Here is a 20,547-nt window from a genome sequence, read left to right on the forward strand (position 1 = left end):
CAGGAGCTGTGGCGTCTGTTGAGGTTAGAACTATTTACATCCTGCCTAAATACTCAAACTCCAGATTTTTTCAGTTGGAGACTAGGCCCATTATCCAGTGCGGCGTTGGCCTTCTTCCAGCAGCGGTGGACAGAGAGGCACATTCCATTCCCTCTGTTCATGATGATAGCACACACGCTTTCTCAGGTGCAGTTGCAGGGCATGATGTTGGTGCAAGTGACTCCTTTTTGAATGGCTCGACCATGGTACGACTTGTAGTGGCAAAAGGCCATGGAAACTCTGATTCTACTTCCGGTTTTCAAAGATCTCTTGTTGGACCAGCATCTGCATCCTCATCTGGTGGTCCTAGAAGGGCCTCTACAACTGATGCCATGGCTGGTGTAGGGAACACTCATCCCCTGAGACCATTTCAGAGACAGCTTCGGCTCTCATCAGACAATCACGCGCCCCCTGTACACTCAAAGCTTATGATGCGGCCAGTAGAGTACAGGTTCGCTGGTACATGCAGAGTCGATTGGATCATTTTCATGCCAAATTAACTTGGGTGGAAAACGTTCTGGCTGGTTTCTGTCTCACCAGACACACCTTGGTTGTGGGTTTTCCGATAACATAGCACGCACTAATCTGCAGTGAGTTGAAGGATATCAGGCTGCCTCGGTTCCACCTTCCTACAAATATTCTTGTTAATGTGACGTTAACCTGTTGCGATCCATTGTCTGGGTCTGGCCTGTCAACTTAGAGATGTCCCTTCGGGCCCTTGCTGATATACTGATAATTTTAATGTGCCCGATTTTCTTCAGGAATGTGACTGATGTCAGGGCTTTTCGCCTGTGGGGGTGGTTCCATGTCCACCGCAGAACTAAGATGGATTCTATGGTTATTTCCTTTTCATGTTTTCCTCCCTTTCCTCACCTTTGAGAAGCCCAGTGTCTGTGTACCGATGAGTGGATTTGCCTCTAACGTCCGGGAATTGTCCTCAGCAGATAGCATAAGGACTCTAATGCTACTAAAACATTGCCGCCTCTGATGTGAAAGATGTCAGATGTGTGCAGAACTGAACAGGGACTAGAACATGCATCCAAAATAAGAAAAACATAAACACTGAAAACAAAATGTAAAACACATAAATCACAAATTCATGTATGGTAATCCTAGCCTCCCAATCCTATTGGTCTGTGTCATTGTGTTTATTCCCGCAAACATATATAAAAACATGTGTTTTCTCGATAACTTAATTATGACATGCTATATTTAGATCTCTATATCCACAGTTTCTGCGTTTCTCTAACATCTTGTCACATGTGCTATTCCATGGTTTAAATTGACTTATACGTTTGACTTAAATAGTTTTACTGTGCAATTTAAATGGTTTAATTTACATCTGAATCCAATAAAATGTATACAATTAAAACAAATAATGGAACGCAAATACGAATTGATGAACAAAGTCATCAAACATATGTTCGTATTTTGAAAGTATAGGAGGCCAGTCCAGGGGAGAATGTTCATCATTCTTGGGTTGTGACAGAGAGCCGGCATCCTATCAGTGCCTCAGGCCTGTATTATGCAACACTGTTTCTTTATTTGCTTACTCAGCAGTATGAAATGAAACAAAAGAAAACTACAGAACCCATAGCCCCCGTCCCCTTTACAACCTTTATAACACATAATGCAGTCTGACCAATCCGGAACACGGCCCCTTAAAGTGATTCCTCTTTTCCCAAACGAACGCGTCATATCTCTGTCGCATCCTGTGGAAAAAAAAGGAAAGTTGCCAGGAATGCCCATATCCAACAAGAAAGCCCAGAACCTCTGGAGTCTGCCTCAGAAGAACACATGGTCAAGGTAGAATCCATCTATCAGAGAAACACAGTCAAAGAGCCAGTAGGTTGGCAACCAGGGGAGGGATAACCCATGCCTTCATGCCATTAATAGAATTTCGACTCTCGTCACAAGCTCAGAATAACCAACATTCTATGGCACGGCACAGAGGCTTCCTGTTATGCACGTTTAAGGGCCACCCCCAAAACTGAATGAGAAGTGCTACAGTAGGTTTCAAATAAAATTGATGAAATTGCCTATCGATGGACCAGTCTGCCGACTGAAGAATGCCCTTGAGCATGGCTCTAGACCAAGGAACCTGAAAACCATAGCCTCTCTGGCAGAAGGGTCCCAACCAAGGAAACATCAATACCCACATGAACCATCATGCGTCTAGCCAAACTAGTGGAAATACTGGGAGCAAAGGCTTGCTAAAAGAGATAAACTGATCCTAGGACCCTTTTTCACATGAAATCTCCAGTGTTAAGAGCTTTGAAAGAGGTGCCCAGGGCCCCTTTTCAGTATGTTCATCTACGCCTAGTATTCAGATATTGTTTCTCCTAGAGTGGTCTACCATGGCTGTGAATTCTAGGCTCTGATGCGAAAACACATTTTGCTGTTCCTGTACCGCACCATGAAATGGGTTCTCTAAGTTTTGTGTGTTTGAGACTCTTGTTTGCTTGTGCGCTTAGCTTGTTTAGCTGTTGCCTTCGTATGCGTGCCAGTATTTCAGGTTTGCCTACATATTATTTCTTCAATCCATAATCAATCTGTGTGAACCACCCACCCCCATGATGTTTTCACTAATACCCTGAATTGTCACCTCTTAAATTACTTGAATCCCATACTTACTTTTTTATGCATTGCAGGATATGTTGTGTCCCCTTCGTATTCAGCTCCATCCCGGCACCAGGTGACTTATCCCATTCTTGCTATGTCAAGCCAGTCGCTGCAGTCCTCTCTGACTCCCTCACATCCATGAACCTGACATAGCAGCTGGCAAGCTGATGGCTTCCTCAGCAGGCCGCCTTCACCTCATTCATCCCTCCTGTCCTGTGGCTCAAATGTCTAGTCTCTGTACACTGCCCTTCCCCCTTCTCGCGCGTGGTTGTACAGTTTCTCCAGGGAGAGAAAGCCTGTGCTTTGATAACCGTTACAATGCACAGGTTCTCAACGCAGTAGCAGTCAGTTCAGCCCAGTGGCATGCACGAGACCTGACCTTTGCCGCCTTTATGACACCTGAGGCCTAGCAGGCAAGGTTTGGAGTGAGGCCTTGCAGGCACGGTGTGAATTGGTAGACCAGTGAGGAACCCAGAGTAAGGACACAGATTCAAACACCAAGTTTGTTTGGCTTTCAATTTGCTTTGAAGCTGTGCCACACCAAATAGTATCAGGGCACCATAACATTGTATCTCTGTCTCTAGAAAAAGAAAAAGAAACCAGATTATCACTAAAATCACTTGAACATAGAGCTGACCGAGGAGTATCCGAATGTGTTAACCTACCAGTCGTATGAAAGCTTGCTTCAGTATTTCAGAAACAATTAGACAGTGTCTGTAACAAAATTACTATAGCCCGCAGGAGTATGGGAATGAGCATTACTTCCAAGGTCTTACTCCACCCCACACTACTACAAGAACAGCAGTGATCTCACTCATAAAGGTGAAACAGGCACAAAATGCGGGGTAATTCTCATTCACCTCTTAACATAGCAAGGGCTGAGGGCATGGTACACTGTTTGGGAGCACCCAAAACAATAATAGTATGGTAGGTGCCAAAATAAAGAAATGTCCGATCAAGGTTCTATACAAAGAACTAAAAGGACAAACAAACTATGAGAAACAAGAAAAACCCATCCCTCTAGTGAGATACACAGAGAATGCAGACATTGTGGGAAACGGGCACCCTGGCTATTGAAGAACATGTAAATAGTCTTGTAGAAAGTCAAAGTTCAAGAATATGTTTTTAAGGCATAATGTGGGGTCCTTAATGTCAATAGGCCCCATAGATCAAGGCCCAGAGGACAAACAAACGGATTAATATCATTCTATCTTCTTTCTGGGTCTCAACTGCATCAAGCTCTTGATCTGGGTGCTTTCTAGAGCCTCAAATCGCACTCTAGGTGATGAACTGGCTGGACGGGATACAACAACGCGGTGTAGTTCGGCAAGCAGCAACGGCTTAAAGCTCAAAAAAGCATGGGACAGACAGGCGATGTTTGAGTCAGTGTAGCTTAAAGACTGGACAGGTCTCGATGCGATGAAAGTGGGCATTAGGCTTCAGTGCTTAGAAACGGCAATCACTCAGTGTCCTCAACTCAATGTTTTGATACCGGTCTAGGCGCCAGCTCGAAGGAGCTCACAGCAGTTTGAAGTTGCAGGGAGAGCCAAAGGCAGTTTCTTTTGGGGCATGCATTGCCGGGGGACCCGCCACTAGTTCCCTGAGGGAAGGTGGGGTCATCTTCTGCCTTTTCCAGCTAGGAAGGTTCACTGGACGCTTGCAAGGGTGCCACCCCATCAGGCAAAGTCTTGGGTACTGGTGTCTGGCAGCAGCCAGGCTTTCCTCCAGCAGGTCTCTTCAAATGTTCCCCGGAAGTAGTTAGGAAGTGAGTATACACCCTCCTGACTTCACCCAAGGGATGTGATTTGGGGAGCCTTTAACCCAACAAAGTTTCAGTGAACTCTTGTTCAGGTTGTTCCTAGATGATTCTTCAAGATGGTCTCAAAGATTATTCCCAAAGATGATTCTTAGAGTTGATTGACCTACGGGGTCTCAAAGATTATTCAATTAAAAGGGGGGGCCTCATCCCTTATACAGTAATTTTGCGGCAGTGGATCGCTCCACTACAAGCCTTCTATAAGGGGCCAATCCTTATGGTTGTAACAAAGGTTATTCCTTGTGTTATCATCTCCCAGAGTGCCTTGTCTGCAGGAAGTTGGGGCTGAGGCATATGTAGATGGCACTGCACTTAACCCTCTCCAATGTTTGCCTTAGATCAAAGGGACTCCACTAATTATGTCCCTGGCGTGACTTCCCTATTAAGTGGCAGAGGTTCCTTTCAAACTACTAGCCTCCACCCCACCTCTAAAGGAGTTGTATCATGTCCTCCTGTGAAATGTGTTACAGCTTCCCAACACAGAACAAAGGGCTTCCTGGGCAAGCCACCGTTTGTTTTGAGTGAAATTCCCAGGGCCAAATCCGAATACACAACTGGCTCTGCAGCTGCAAGTCTTAGTGGAAACCAAATGGATACATTCCTGGCATTAGGTTACGTTTTGGCAATTTTAACTGTATACCCCTATATGCCACTATATATGTAATTCAATATAGATTCATATTTACATTTACCAAGGTACCGCCACTAGACAAATGAGGATTTAAAGTTAAAGGTATTTTGAATGTGGGTGCCAGCCCTTTTAAAAGCATCCCATGGCTGTTAGATTTAAATTGATTCCAGCAGGCTGTTTTAGGAAGGCACATGTTACTATGTAGCAATCATGTTGCCAAATCACACTGCAGCTCCTGCTGTGTGATTAAAGGTGGTCAAGCTGAGTACACCTTTTTTTATGTTTTTGAAAATGGCGCTTTGGAAAGTGAGGTCTGATAAGCAGAGCATAGATTTAGGAAAGCAAATCACTATCTTTTTGCATAGCAAAAATGAAAAAAAGTGCAAGGTTGCACACCCTCACAGATGACATTCTGTCACAGTGTCAGTGCCGGAGAAAGGGCGTGTGCCACTGTCATGTGCAGGCATAGACAAAATGTCCAAAAGCGAAACAAGGTGACATTCACATCCGACTTCCCTTTCGCACATATTGTGTTATTTCATGTGCCTCGTTCGCCTGACTCACACATACAGGAGCCCTTCACATATTCTAGAATGTCTTTTCAGATGGCTTTTCCAAAGACCCAATGCATGCTTGGCAATTCACTGATTTCGGGTCAACTCCAATGAGGCAAAACTATGGAATTTTGTGTCTGTATTTGTCCGTATTTAAGCATTAACCACCCGTTCCAAGGGCTGGAACAAGTGGTAAAGGCCCGGGGTCCAAGTTAAATACCCAAGCGCAGCAAGGGCGTTTAACGAGGTATTGCCCAAGTTGATCAAATCTTTTTGATCACATGGCATTTTTGACCTAATTTCACATGCTCTATTTGACCTTATTGTTCACTTACCTGATACAGTCCTTCGTTGACTTACCTGAAACTGCTAGGTAACGCACTTTATTTGCTCTCTTCTTTCAATTCCAATTTCACATGCACTATTTGACCTTCCATATTTATTTACCGTATTTATTGATCGCTAACCTGAAACTGTCCTTTGTTGAAACTTACATGAAACCGCTAGGAAATTGACTTTTTTTCTGGCATAATCCTTTATTTTGAAATGAGGTAGGAAAGTAAAATCGAACTGAACCAGAATTTGGGAATGTTTCACAGGTCTCAAACGTAATCCTTGATCCAACATGTTTACATTTGGCAAGCTGATTTACAGACATGCGTGTAAGTCCTTCTCTGGGATGCATTACTGTAATAAAGAAATGCAATCATTCTAAAAGGTGTGCGAGGTCTGTAGCTCGATGAAATACACCTTGTATTGTCGGATTGTCACTGTGTGCATAGGTCGCTTATGCATTCTTTGCATAGAGAAATGCCCTGTGGAGACAAAACACTGTACAAATGTACATGAGACATAATTTCAGACTTGGGCCAAGCCTTTCTTATTGTTGAAATACTGGTGACGTTGTGCAAAATTGCTAATGTAATGTGTTGGTCAAATTGTGACAAAAGCATCACCATTTGTTTGAAACACTGAAGCGGGCAATCTCTTTCGAATATTATGCAAGTTGAAGAATAAGGTGCTTTGAGAGTAAATGATAAAGAAAAACAATGATGATAGATGGGAAGGAATAAGTGAATTGGCGGTGGCTTGTAGATGTAAAACGAGCAAGGAATGTACGATCAAATTGTTCGTTCGGTCATTTTTGCTTCGGTAATTTCCGTATCGGGCAATCTCGTCACAATCAAACAACCCATATCCGTTTAACGAGGCTATGGTGTGTTACCTCCCATTCCAGTCCTTGGAACAGGTGGTTAACACTATTAACACCCGTCGCATGGGCTGGAACAGGGCTAATTTAAAGTATTTCCTTTCCGTAAACGGGTCGCCTCATGGAGTCCCGTTCACGGAAAGAGAATACTATAGAAACATGGCCGCCATGGAAAAGGAAGGCAGGGCTCTGTACTGAGCCCCTCTTCCATTTCCATGGCAGCCAAACGGGGCAGAGTGGAAGAAGCCGCAGCAGCTGTGCCGGCAGCAATCGCTGCTGTCGCAATGAGTTAAGTGGGAGGGAGGATTGATAAAAATGGGTACGGAGGGTGGGGGGAAGATGGCAGGCGGGCGAACCGGCCATCAGGCGGCTTGGAACGTGGGCTAGATCGGCAGTATCAGCCTGCGTTCCTAGACTCCTGATTGGTTGACTCCCCCTCTCAGGGTAATAATGTTCTTAATAGAACATCCACTTATTTGTTTAGCATGTTAACTTTGGCCCAATCATTGGGGGGGCACTGAGTTAGTGACTCACCTGGGCTACTATAAATATGTGTGGTTGCTCTGCTGTTCTGTCAGAGTTGGCTGCCTCAAAGACTGACATTTTCTACTACTACCCTGCTGATACTGTTGATACCTGTTGATACCTCTACGGCACCCGTCCCCAGCCTAGGTAATTATCTTGACTCTGGCTTTGTTGTGCGTGGTTTTAGGGCCAGTTGCTTGATCTTACTGGGGTGGGGCCTATAATTATTTTATTTCTGGCCAATTTTCCTGTGTATGGTGTGGTATGGAGCTGACTTAGAAAATCCAGGTCTATGTGCGCTCTATTGTTGTATCTCATATACATGCATTGTGTTTGTCTGCCCTCCTGTCACTTGTGGTGTGAGTATGAGTCATCACACCTCCTAGACTTTCGATTAGACAGGATAAGACTGGAGACAGGCTGAATTATTGCTCCACGAGATAGTTAATCATTTGGGGGGCAGCACTGAAACCTGGGTTTTTGTATAGGTATTCCATGAAAAATACATGCGCAAATGAGATAAATGCATGTTTTGCGTTGTTCGAAGCAAATCGTGATGCAAAGGGCATGGGCGGATAAGAGAAAATAATAACTTTTTACGTAAGTACATGCTCAAAAGAAGTGAAGCATGCGCTTCTGGAAAATTGAGGTGTGTCGTCATTGCGCATGCATGATTTCTGCGCATGCACGGTCGAGAGAAAGGGCCAGATTCATTGCATTTTTTGCACGGTTCAAAGTGACTTTGCACTGCTGAAAAGTGACTTTGCACTGCCAATACAAACCCTGATTCATGGAACTGTGCAAAGTGTATTTCTGCAGTGCAACGTCTGTGCAAAGTCAGAGCATAATCATTTTTGCAATACGAAATGACTAGAAAACGGCAGATCTGTAACACTTGTGCATTAACTAGCTGGCATTTTGTATAAATATATATATATATATATATATATATATATATATATGTATATATATATAATGTGTGCAATTTACGACCTCATTGGTAGGTTGTTTTAAAGCAGCTTTTGCGTTGGCAATGCCAGGTTTTGTTTGCACATGACAGGCACAAACGTTGATAATTAGAGAGAGGAAGAGTTGCATACTGAGAACAATGGATAATGCAGCACTTTCAGAATTAAATGTTTAATGTGACTTTTTTGTCAGCCTTTTTCAGTCATCATTACAATACAAAGGCAGAAGAGGGTTCTACCTTTTAATGTCCCCAATACATCACCCTGGCGACCAGCTAGCTGCTCAGTACAGGTGTGAATGCTGTCAATCATTCTGTACCCCCTCTCTGGCCCCTGTCTGATCATGTAGTCCCTGTTTCTTGCTTGTCCGATAACTACAGTCTCAGACGATGTGGAATTATGATCATCACCACCTCGGTTTATCAGCGCTTAGGACTATAAATATCACCCTGTCACAGTGACCAGGTCTAATCAAGGATGTTTCTGTCCTCCCAGAATCCCACTGTGTAATATAATAATAGTATTGTATAGAGGTATTTCATGCCAGACTCCTCCACCTTCTAAGAAATATAATAACGTTATTATTTCCTCATTTTTAATGATACTTGATTATCGAAAATCGGAGGAAAGAAAGGATAAACCAGCCCTGCTGTGGGATTCGAACCTGCGAAGTGATACCAATTACAGGATTCAACATTAAGATTGGATAAGCAGGAGCTAAAAGTAACTCATGGGTACTGAGCATTAACCAGTGACTAGGACCTACCACTGGCGACCCAGGAGCAAGTACATAACATTCTGCAAATCTAACTTCCAGATAAGATGGAAACCTATAATTGTCCGCCTTAAGTTATGACCCATTATGCTTTAAATGTTGTTTAGATGTTCCCTAATGTTTATTTATAGATTGTCCCAAATGCACATAGTTAAATTCACTTAGGTTTGGGTGTGTGTTTGCTATCATTTGCCCTGGGGAGCCAAAGTTAGCTCCTCGTAGCTGGTGGTGACAAGCTAACCAGGCTCTTCTAGGCTACAAGCAGGAGTTAAATAGCTCCCAGCTCCCCTCAATTTCGAACCCTGTTCAGTGCTTTAGCAGTATAGCTACCCACCCTGGCCTTAAACCCTTAAATACAGAAAGTGAAATGAAATTCCTCCCTTTATGTTGAGGACACAACCAGGGCTGTAAGAGGGCCAGGGATAGCTGTGGCAGTCTCGTAAAACTCTGCCTGAGCCAGGGCTGCCTTGGTCTCTCTACTGATAACCATCTAACATAATGTTGACTATGCACGGCCAGTACATGTGTGAAAGCATGAAAAAGTGCTTTATAGCAAAATACAAGTAGTGAAAGGAATGAATTTAGGGCTGTTACCAATGTGAAAGCATTAACAATGATTATTTACAAGCAGTAAAAGAAAGGCATTTGGGACTGAAAGTAGTTCTCTGATCACACAGGACAACCCAAAACTCACATATAAATGCTGAAGCTGATGAGTATAAATGCCTCACGGTTTCCAATTGTTTACTGTTAGGGTGAGTGCTGGGACAAAAAAATCTGTTCCAAGTGCAGTGTGCATTATGCGTGCAAACAGATGACATGCTTGAACCACTTTGAAATACGTATTTGTCAAATAAGAACATATGTGCTCATTTTCTATGTTCCCAGAGTACTCTCTGATGTTATGTAAAGGAAGGAGGAGCCCACACTGGTGATTGGTGCACCCTCCCCTATGTCAAAGAGAAGTATTTACAGAATACGGGTGATTTATTCAATCAATTAATTGTTCTCTACGGAGTGAGAGTGATTTATTTACAGGCAGCGATTTATTCACAAAACATGACAGAGAGAGAGTTATTTACAAGATGCAGACTGGAGGCAAACAAGACCACCTTCAACAACAAAGAGTGACCCGAAATACCTGTTGGCAGGTTCTCATGATGTATTGTTTGGGATCTGAGCCACCGGCCTCCTTTAAGCCTAGAACTATTCATGCCACACCTATTACTTAGGCCACACAACCTTGTTACAGCCCCTCGCCCCTTGTTTTCTCATCCCACTTAAAGCACTTAACACAAAGTTATTTTGATTGCAGGTTCAATAAGTATTCCAATGTACAGAAGCAGTTTAGTTTGAGGTAGCCGGAGATTTCTGAGCAGGCCAACAAGGCGTAGTAACGATTCGGTTCTATGAACCTTTGCAGCATTTGTTTTGCTGAATGCATTTTTGCTGAATTTTCCACGTTTTTAACCACAAACATTGGGTGGCGACCTCCCGGCTCTTCGTTTGGACCTCCACTTCCCTCCTGCCTAAATTCCTTTCCCATACTTTCCATATGCAAGTTTATGGTTAAAAAAAAGTGGGGGGAAAAATCTGGCGAAAATGCATTTGAGAAAAGTGAGTTAGAACAATGATTCAGAATATAGTGGTCTTGTAAGTACTGCTACTGGACCTACGCGCATTACAACAAGCTAAACAACATTTCATTCACTTCCATAGACGTGGTCCTCAAACGGTCTACATCAGCATGCGCAAGGGCAAGTCAGCTTTGGCGGAAGGGGCACATGTTGTTCTGCTGTGCAGCAGACACTGGAATAAAAGACGGTCCATGGTTTACAGTGCTCCAGCACGGTGCAGGTCTCGCCAATTCGCCCTTTCGTTTATTTGCTGGTGTTGCCTACTGCACCGAATGTTTCATGGTGCAGCATAATGAGAGCTTTCTACATTATGAGCTATTTAACCAAGTTATTATTCTGACAAAAATGATTTCAAGAAGTGAGGTCATTAAGGTCAGTCCAATATGACCCTCTTTGAGGTAATCGGATGACATCAAAGTTAAAGCAAAGTTCAAGATTAGGGTTTATAGAAGGGGTGTTTGATGAATGGTATCCTGGATAGAGAGTCCAACTAAAAGGGAGATAACCTTTTGAAGGTTGATAAATGGCCCCTAAAGAATGGTTTTATTTAGGGGCCCTCTCCTGAGAGTTTGTTTGACACAAAATTGTCCTCAGCATCAAATCCTGACTCTCATATGTCCCTCCTCTCTCACAGTCTGTAAACTATGAATTTTTCAGATGAATATTCTGAAGTATAGTCTCCCTTTCCTCCCCAACGCAGTGGGAATTATGATGAGCTCCCACCTAGACTAGTGTACTCCCCCCTTCCCTGATCTCCCTAACTCTTCAATGAATAAAATGCAGGTTACACAGATTCCTATGGTTAAACATGCTCTGGGCCTCAAAGAAACGTGATCTCACCTCAGCAGGTAGGAGATCAAGGATCACATTGGGTTTCAGACACTGGGCCGTATCCGCAAGTGCCTCTGCGGTCAAGCGCCGTCTTATCTCCTGACCCCGACACACCACTATAATCCGTGTCGCTATCTAAAACCAGCTAATAGGAATCTCCTTAATGTACTTGACACTTCTTTTTACAGGTCAAGTGTGCATCTACTCATCAAATATGTTTCCTCTTTGCAGTTTTTATTAACGCCAAGAGGTAATTTAGTAATTTAGTCGCTCTATATAGTGTATTCTATATAAATCACCTCGGTGACTCCCTCATATGAACTGAACATCTCTAAAGCATAATATCCACGTAAAAAGAATTGGCCAAAACTACCGCTAACCACTCCCCAGCTATTTGACACAATGGTAATTTTGGTTGTTACTCCAGCCCCAGAGTATTTATGTTGCAAAATGCTTGGCAGTGGATCTGCCAGTTTGTTGGCTTTTGATATGATAAGTTATGAAAAGACAAAGTGCATGTCAATATTTGCTGGCAATATTTGGGAGTAGCGATGGGGGGGTGTTTCTGTGCCCAGATTAGGAGTGCATTCCCGTGCAGTATGTAGTGCAATGTGGCAAGTGGCACTACCCATGATTGATTCTACGCTTCCCAGCCCCCAGCAGGCCTAAATCCAATGATTTCCTCCACAATATCAGATGTCCTCTGAGGAATGCACACGTTGTGTTCACATTGCCAGGTGGTTTTATGTAGCGCAACCTCTGCCATTTTGGTAGCCTTTTGGTGCAAGAGAATTATCCCGGCAATGAACAATTCAGGCGTCCAAAAATAGGTTCAGTTTGCAAGTTTCAAACTCAGTGTAGGGTTGTGTGAAAACTTCTGCCTTCTTGAGGAATTTGTGACTTACGAGTAAACAAACTGCTGATTCATATGAATACAGCCCTCTGCCAAGAGGAGAGTCCTTTGGGTGCTCTCGGCCAAGGCAGCCTTGCGCACCAAAAGCTAATATTAAGGAAAGAAACCAAAAAAGGTATTTGTTAGACTAAAACGGTTGCATCGAGTGAGGCCTACAGTGATGGAGTCGTACAGCAACTTTGTGATGTCATCAGATATCCTGATGGGAGGAACCGTAAACAGGAACATGCTAATAAAGTTAAACAACACAAATCATCTGTTGGCATACCTGTTTGTTTTGGAAGCGGATTCGGCTTGCTATTGTCATTCCCAGCTTCCCACAGATTCTGGCACTGCAGATTAATGTCATTACTACTTTGTTCAGACGCCATTGTCCTTTCTACTAGCTTCTCGCTCCAGTGGGCCCCTCAAGTCTCAAGGCTGAGGGGCTCGAGTTGGTTTTAGGAGACAGTTAGATTTCCGTAGTGCAGAGCGGTGTGGTTCATGTTTCCCCTGGGGGTTGTTTGGCAGGCTCTTAGGTGGCCAGCACGCGCGCAGAGCGGCAATGGCTTGTGTGAACAACTTTGTTTCCTTTTCAAAAGACTTTGCCCTTCGCTGGTGACAGAGGCTGCTTCTATTCTTAGTGGCCTATCGCAGCGAAGGGGGCGGGAACTGCCGCTCACTGTTTCGTCTTTGCTTTAGCACAAATTATTTGAGGCATTAGCATTCCTGACGGATTAGGTCACGTGCTCCTCCTGCTTCGCACCTTTTTATAAAGAGGAATACGGGAGACGGTTTAAAATATTCTTTAGAAAACAAGAGACTTGTGTATGTTATTAACCTATAAAGCTCTTTAAAAAAAAATAGCAGTTCATAGTTTCCAGGGCGATACTGGATCAGCAGGGCTTTTTCCAGCCGTTTCGGACGTTCATTGGCAATGCATCAGTCACCTGCCTGGTGCAGCTCCCCCAGAGAGGCTACATTGAATTCCACAGCCAGCCGCCATTTTGCCTGAGGCTGCTTTGCACCAAATGGCATCCTGGAGTTTGGCCAAAAATGATTTTCCTCACCGGCTGGAAAAATATCAACTAAAATGGAAGCGCAAAGGACATATTCAAGTTGCACATGCCCTTTGCACTTTAATTTTAGTTGATATTTTTCCAGCCGGTTTGGAAAATCATTTTTGGCTAAACTCCAGAATGTCATGTAGTGTAAAGCAGCATGCAAGCCATCAAGGGCAAGGTTGTCTTCTATGTGAAGGATTGCTAGTTCGGTTCATTGGGTGGATGTTAAAATGAATCCTAACGGAGAGCAGAGTTAGAAAATTGGAGGTCACAAAAATGGTTTCTACTAACCACACACAGTAAGAAAGAAGACTGTAAGAACTATCGGCGGCATGAGTTGTAATAGTCACCATCATTGTTTGTCTGTATAATGTTTAGTTCACGTTATATTTCCTTACAGTATTTCTTGGTGTTAACAAATCTAAAGCTAACATTGTAGCCTTAAAGCTAAAACCTGCGCTCAAGCCCGTTTCTAGGGGTGGGCAAGCCGGGCGATGGCCCGGGCCAAAGTTAGATGCAAGGGACGCAACAGTCAGCCTGGTAAATCTCCCACTTGGGAGAGCAGGAAGCTGACGCATTAAGTTCACACAATAGATGGGAAATATACATCTGTGTTGTTCGCAGCCAAGTAAGAACCAAGGGAGGTCCAGTCGGCACAACCCAAATGACTGTGGTATGGACTACAATATCAGCTAATATCTAGCTCAAGATCGAGAAAGATGTAAAAACAAGGCTGTGGCAGAAGACAGACGGATAGAACAAGAAATATACTATCCCTGCCTAACGTGCGTTCTCAACTAGGTTGCGGTGTTACAACACCTGTCTAAAAAGTGACAGAATAAGAGTCAAATTACCAACTTCTATGGTATGTAATACATCCAGCCTTGTAGGTCCTTGTAAGTCCTGTACCACTTTATTCCAAATCTGGTACAGATTGGGAGAAACTGTAATTTAAAAGAAAAAGCGCACCAGGGGTATTGAAGAGGATATATATCCCTCCAAAAACTCATGTGGCAGCTAAAAGGGTAAACAGTCCTTTAATAGCCCACAGATTTGTCACACTGACCCTGGATTGCTAGGGTTAAAAAGACACAAAAACAATTGAAGAAGGAGAAAATCCTTATTCTTTAAACATAAAGACAATACAGTCACAACTTCCCTTCCAAGGCTCGTTTTAATTAGAGGGGAGTCGGACAATGTAAAAAGGTTTGCTCAAACAATCACAAGTAGGCTAACTGTTGCCTTTTTTAGATGTAGCAAACACCGTCGACCAGTTTCAGTGGCATGACTTCATTACAACCACATTCATCAGGACAGTCTTAGCTTCCTCAGAACTGGTGTATTTTGTGATTTAACAGCCAGTAAATGAGGAACAAAAATAGAGAAGTACTTTACCACCTTGCCATAGGTGTCAATGGACTGGAACAGTCTAGGAGGGAGCCTGTAGGATCAAAACAAAATAATCCACAGTCACAACACGGCTGCTAGGTTCCATGCATTGGATTACGAATAGACCACAAACTGAGTGTCATTCATCTATGCAAACAAAGTCTGTTAAAACCACACTACATCAGTCAATCTTAGTATATATCTCTCAATCTCCTTCATATGTAGCCATCATGGCATCTAGGGCCAGAGTGTGGGCTACGGTATTCAAGGTATTAAATCAATAATCATGGGTACATGTGAATCATTCATAGGCACGTCTTGAACAAGTGTTTTTTTAGGTCAATGGAGATCAAACGTTGTAAATATGCATATATAGGGTTGAAAATATACATATAAAGGAAGGACTCACCCTCTATTTGCTTCCCTCGAGAGTCAAAGAAAAAAGGTGATTATGCGTTAGCTGGAGGCACAGTTCGACTACCCAGTCCCATGATGTTAATCTGTGGGGTAATATAAAGATGTAACAGTGTTACTCATATTAAAGGTACCAGATTTTCGGTGCCTCTGCCTGCAGTGCCACTGATCAGGTTGCAGGTGGAATTTGGCACTTCTAATGCATTTTAGAAAACCTATAAAGGGGAGGGCCAGGAGTTACTGCTCCTAAAAGGGGGGCGAGTACTCCCTGTCCAGCGTGACATAATCCCATGGCTCTAGAAAACTTTAAGTCAAGATTATATGAAACCTCAGAGGAGGTCCCAAAAGCTTACCAGCATACACCTTCCTCGGTGTGTGGTACGGCTGTAATGTCCGATGCGAGTGCGACCGCAAATCTATCGCATTTGCTGTTTTAAAGGAAGGGGGAGAGCGATGAGCCTTCCGTTTACTTCCGTGTCACGTGATAGTTGCAAACGAGTCACATGACAAGCCATTGTATGTCACGTGTTCTCACTCGTGTTGGCGTAATCAGCCCGGAAGTCAGGCTGATCGACTGAGACTAGGTCAGGCACTATGTATCAGGGTGGGTCAACGTGAATATCCACCAATCCCAAACGGATCGAGGTCCCATTTTCTAAAGTAGGGCCAATAGATGTTACTGTCTAATTAGTAGCCGTATTGTTTTTGCTAGGATATTTATTTCACAGGACTGAATGGTAGATTAGTTAATCATCGCTAAGGAATGCCAGGGTATGTTTTCATTCAGACCAACCTTGTCGGTTTTTAAATGGAACACCCATTTTTGTTCACGTTTCAGTAGGAGGTGGCTCATGTCTCCTCCTCTTCTTGGGCATCTGACTTTTCCTATGATTGTCCACTCAATTTCAGTGGCCAGGTGATTCGACCTAATGAAATGGTCAACCATTGGTGCATTTTCCCGGTGGGTCCTAATGCATGATAGGTGCTCTTGGATCCGTTTTTTGATTGGCCTGGTAGTCATGCCTTTGTATTTTTTTATCACAGGGGCACTTTATCATGTAGATTACATTGGCTCTATTACAATTAGTTAAGCAGACCTGTTTCCACGGTGTCCTTGGGCCAAGGTCTAAAGTCTTGGTGCGTTTGTTAAATGTACATACATTGCACTGACCTCACGGTGTGTGTCCCTGTGGAGCTGAATTGTTCCACAAAGTGGTCTGCCCAGTGGCCTCTAAGGCTGGTGTATATGAGTGTATCAATGTGTCTCTTAAATGTTTTCTTTTTTTCATGGCAAAACGTGGTAATGGTAGCGTGACAGGCCCTACGTTAAGTATTGGCCACAGGTTGATAATTTCCCTTTTGATGAGGTTAATTTTGTTTGAATAGCTGAAGACTGCTGTAATGGTTTTTTCTCCTGCTGGTCGTGTTTTTTATTGCAAGGTTATATCCTGAGGGATATTTCTTGCACGTTTCCTTGCTGTTCTCACAGTTCTCTTGGGATATCCGCGTTCTAATAAGCGGTCTGTGAGTCCATGTGCTTGTACATCATACTCCTGTGTAGTTGAACAATTACGCCTATATCGTAAAAACTGGCCAAATGGTAAGTTTTCACGAAGACTCCTTGGATGAAAGCTGGTGTAATCCAGTAGGGAGTTGCCATCAGTTGGTTTACGAAAGACTGTGGTGACCAAACAGCCTACTTTAGGTGTGATTTCCACATCAAGAAAATGGATGTTTCTTTCGAAATGCTGTGTGCAAATTTAAGATATCTATCTCTTGAGTTGAGCCAAGTCATGAATTCTTTAAATCTTGATTCTGTTCCCGTAAAGATGGCCAAAACATCATCTATATACTGTGTCCATAGAGTGACCTGTGTTCTGAAAGTTTTAGATGGCTGGTATATGTGAGTCTCCTCAAATTCGGCAACATATAGGTTTGCCAGAGACGGGGCAAATGTGGCGCCCATTGCGGTGCCTGAGCATTGCTCATAAAACGATTCCTTATACAGAAAGAAATTCTTGGTAAGTGCTAGCTCTGGAAGTTGTAGTATAAGCTCTATGGGAACCTCTGGGGGAGTCACTAGATCTCTCAAGACTTTTTCCACTATCTCAAGGGTCGCCACCTGAGGAATATTGGTGTAAAGGGCTTCTATGTCCAGTGTAACCAAAAACTGAGTAGCTGGGTCGAAAGACACACCTTGAAGCGTATTTAAGACACTCATGGTGTCCTTGGTGTAAGAACGCATTTTGGGAATTAGTGGCCTCAGAAAGAAGTCTACAAATTGGGAGAGTGGTTCTAGAATGGAGTCGATCCCGGCAACAATGGGTCTCCCCAGGGGTGGTGATATCCCCTTGTGTACCTTGGGTAGTGCGTAGAACACCGGAATATTTGGAAATTTAGGAGTCAGGAAAGCCACTTCTTTGGTACTGACATGGCCTTCACAAGCTGCTTCTTCCACAATGTTCGTAATGGTGAGACAGAGACTCTCAGTGGGATCCCCGTTAGAATTTTGTAGTGGTCCCCATTTCCAAAAAGTGATGTGACCATGAGATCATAATCTGCAGAATTCATAACAACGGTTGCACCGCCCTTGTCTGCCTGTTTGATTATAATAGCTTTGTTGTTACTAAGATCACGTAGGGCATTGCGTTCTTGCATGGTGATGTTGTGGAAGGTACTTTTTTCTTGCTGTTCAATCTCTTCCATTTTTTTCACTATGGCTTTCTCAAAGGTTAGGGATTCCGCTGAGACATTCGGTGGATAAAACGTAGATCTAGGGTGCAGCCCCATCACATCTGTCTCTCTCTCATCGGTGGGTGCCGGGTCTAACATACCAAAGTGTTGTCTGAGTCTAATATTTCGCATTAGTCTTGCAAATTCAATGCGTGGTTGGAAGTCATCGTGTAGTGCAGTGGGGACGAAACTTAGTCCTTTTTGTAGGACTTGTTGTTCTACATTTGTCAAGACATGTGCTGAGAGATTTATTACTAATAATTCTCGGGCTTTTGGCGTCCCCTCCCTCTGCTCCTCGTTACTGCGGGGGAGCCTTGCTCTTGCCCTCTCCCTCTGCCTCCTCTTGGGCCTTGATATAAAAAAGGCCTTCTGTTTGAATTCTGGCCTCTTTGGTTTTGATTGCCCTGGAACCGTACCCTCCTGTCATTCGATTGGTCACGATTACGTGACGAACTACGCTTATGGGTGCCTACTCCAGACGGGCCCGGTCTACTGTCTTCATCTGAGCTGCCACTGGAGAAGGTCCATTGTGCTGGTGTGTTCCTCTGTTTAGTCTTATTGTTGTTTTGTCTGGGGTACCAGTTTCTCTTGTTCTGATAGGGCACTTTTTGGCCCACTGCTGGTTGTGGGTCGTCATAGTAGCTATTGACTACATAGGGGTAGATATTTTCATGCGAAAAAAACGAGATATCCTTTTTTAATTTCAAGATTTTTTTATTTAGGTTGAATTCTTTGAAAACTTTGATCAAAATATTAAGGTCTTCTATTTTTTTCTTGAAGTTTTGAAGAACTTCTGATGATTTAAGTAAGTCAATTTTTGTTTCAATTTCTGTCATTAGTTTAATTGAGACCGTTTTGGCTGTATTGATTATTAGAATCAGCCAATCCCTTGTGCTTCCTTGGTCTAGGAGGATTCTCGGTTCAATTCGGATGATAAGGCCGCCTGGAGCTGTTTGTGCACGCAGATATTCGGCCATGATAAGACCATGGAGCTCTGTTCTAATCAGCTTCGTTTGGAGGCCTTCAAATTAATTCCAGGAATCATTATTCCCTGTGACTTGGGGTACCGAAGCCTCCCCTATTAAAGAGGGGGCTGCTAAGATAGATTCCACCAGATCTTCTGAAAATGCGAGAAAATTAGATTCCGTCATCATATTGATACTGACGTCCGCCATTTGTGTATCAGCTGAGGACGTCAGATCTAATAGGGCTTGGTGATAGAGCAAGGATGTTTCGAAAGGAAGGGGGAGAGAGAGAATGTTGGAACAAAGGGGTGTGGATAACAATACACAGAGCAAGTGTCAAAACCTAATCGACATGTTCAATAGATTATAGGACAATTGAAGATTTGTTTGTGATATTTTGCAATTTATTTTTGTTAACTTGTTTATTGCTTATGCGGTCCAATGTTAGTTATTTGGTTTCTGTGATGAGGAATTATGGGACAACACCCATTTCATGTATATTTTTGTTTGACATTTTGTTTTTTTAATTTTTGATTGTTGAATGAAATATTGATTGAACACTTTGCGATACAATAAATCATTCTTTGTTTTTGAGTTGGTTCCTCAGGGTAAGCTACTTCTACTGTATTCATAATAGGATAGCTATGGCATCCTTTGCCTGAAAAGGACACCTTTGTCTATATATATATATATATATATATATATATATATATATATATATATATATATATATATATATATATATATATATATATATAAAAGGACACCTTTGTCTATATATACATATATATCTTCTTCTCTTACAAGGTGCTTTGCCTACTTATAGCAGCGGCTTGGGACTACAGTCAGGGAGCAAAATGTTTTTAACAGAGTCGACATATTGTTGGTTTGCAGCTCTTATGCTCTTTTAACACTGCCAAACTCAAACACTTCAAATTATCCCAGCACCCGGTCTCTATTGTGCAAAAAAATACATTTATTTAGCAAAATGTCATCATTAAAAGCATTCCAACCAGCATGGACTGCCAGAATCTTGTATTCCACTCAAGTCGGCATCACATCGCCGTGCGGTCCGTCTTGTTATAGAGACTTAGTCAGGCAATCATTATTCAATTTTTCCTTATTTAATTTATCTCGCGTTACAGCGCGTGCATATTTCCAGCCAGGTGACCCTTCCATATGTCTATATCGATATATAGACAACTTTGCGGCCATTTTGTAATAGTTGACTACCTCATTGTTGCCATGCAATCTCAGTTGTTACCTAATATAGAGGCCGATCCATGGAATTAATGTGCGCTGACATTTTTGGCACAAGCGTGCGAAAGCGTGCGAATCGCAGTGCAAGTGCGAAAATCACAGCGAAACCCGTGCACAGCGATTCATGGAAGTCCGTGCATGTGTAAATCCCTAGATGTGTGCTAAAATTCTACGTGGCGCACGCTGGTGCACACGTCTCCAAACAGCGTGCGCTAAGAGCAC

The 20,547-nt window shown here is 43.0% G+C and overlaps 1 protein-coding gene across 1 annotated transcript in view; it reads right to left on the bottom strand.

The window, feature by feature from the left end:
* SLC2A12 (solute carrier family 2 member 12) overlaps positions 1–13,089 on the bottom strand; it is a 559,942-nt gene extending 546,853 nt beyond the window's left edge. Inside the window, exon 1 of the mRNA XM_069606690.1 lies at positions 12,790–13,089. Coding sequence (XP_069462791.1) covers positions 12,790–12,892 — 103 coding nt within the window. The 5' untranslated portion in view covers positions 12,893–13,089. The remainder of the gene's footprint in view (positions 1–12,789) is intronic.
* Positions 13,090–20,547: the final 7,458 nt, after the last annotated feature.

The sequence above is a fragment of the Ambystoma mexicanum genome, chromosome 4p, assembly GCF_040938575.1.
Source record: "Ambystoma mexicanum isolate Mex_15411 chromosome 4p, UKY_AmexF1_1, whole genome shotgun sequence".
Taxonomy (NCBI): Eukaryota; Metazoa; Chordata; class Amphibia; order Caudata; family Ambystomatidae; genus Ambystoma; species Ambystoma mexicanum.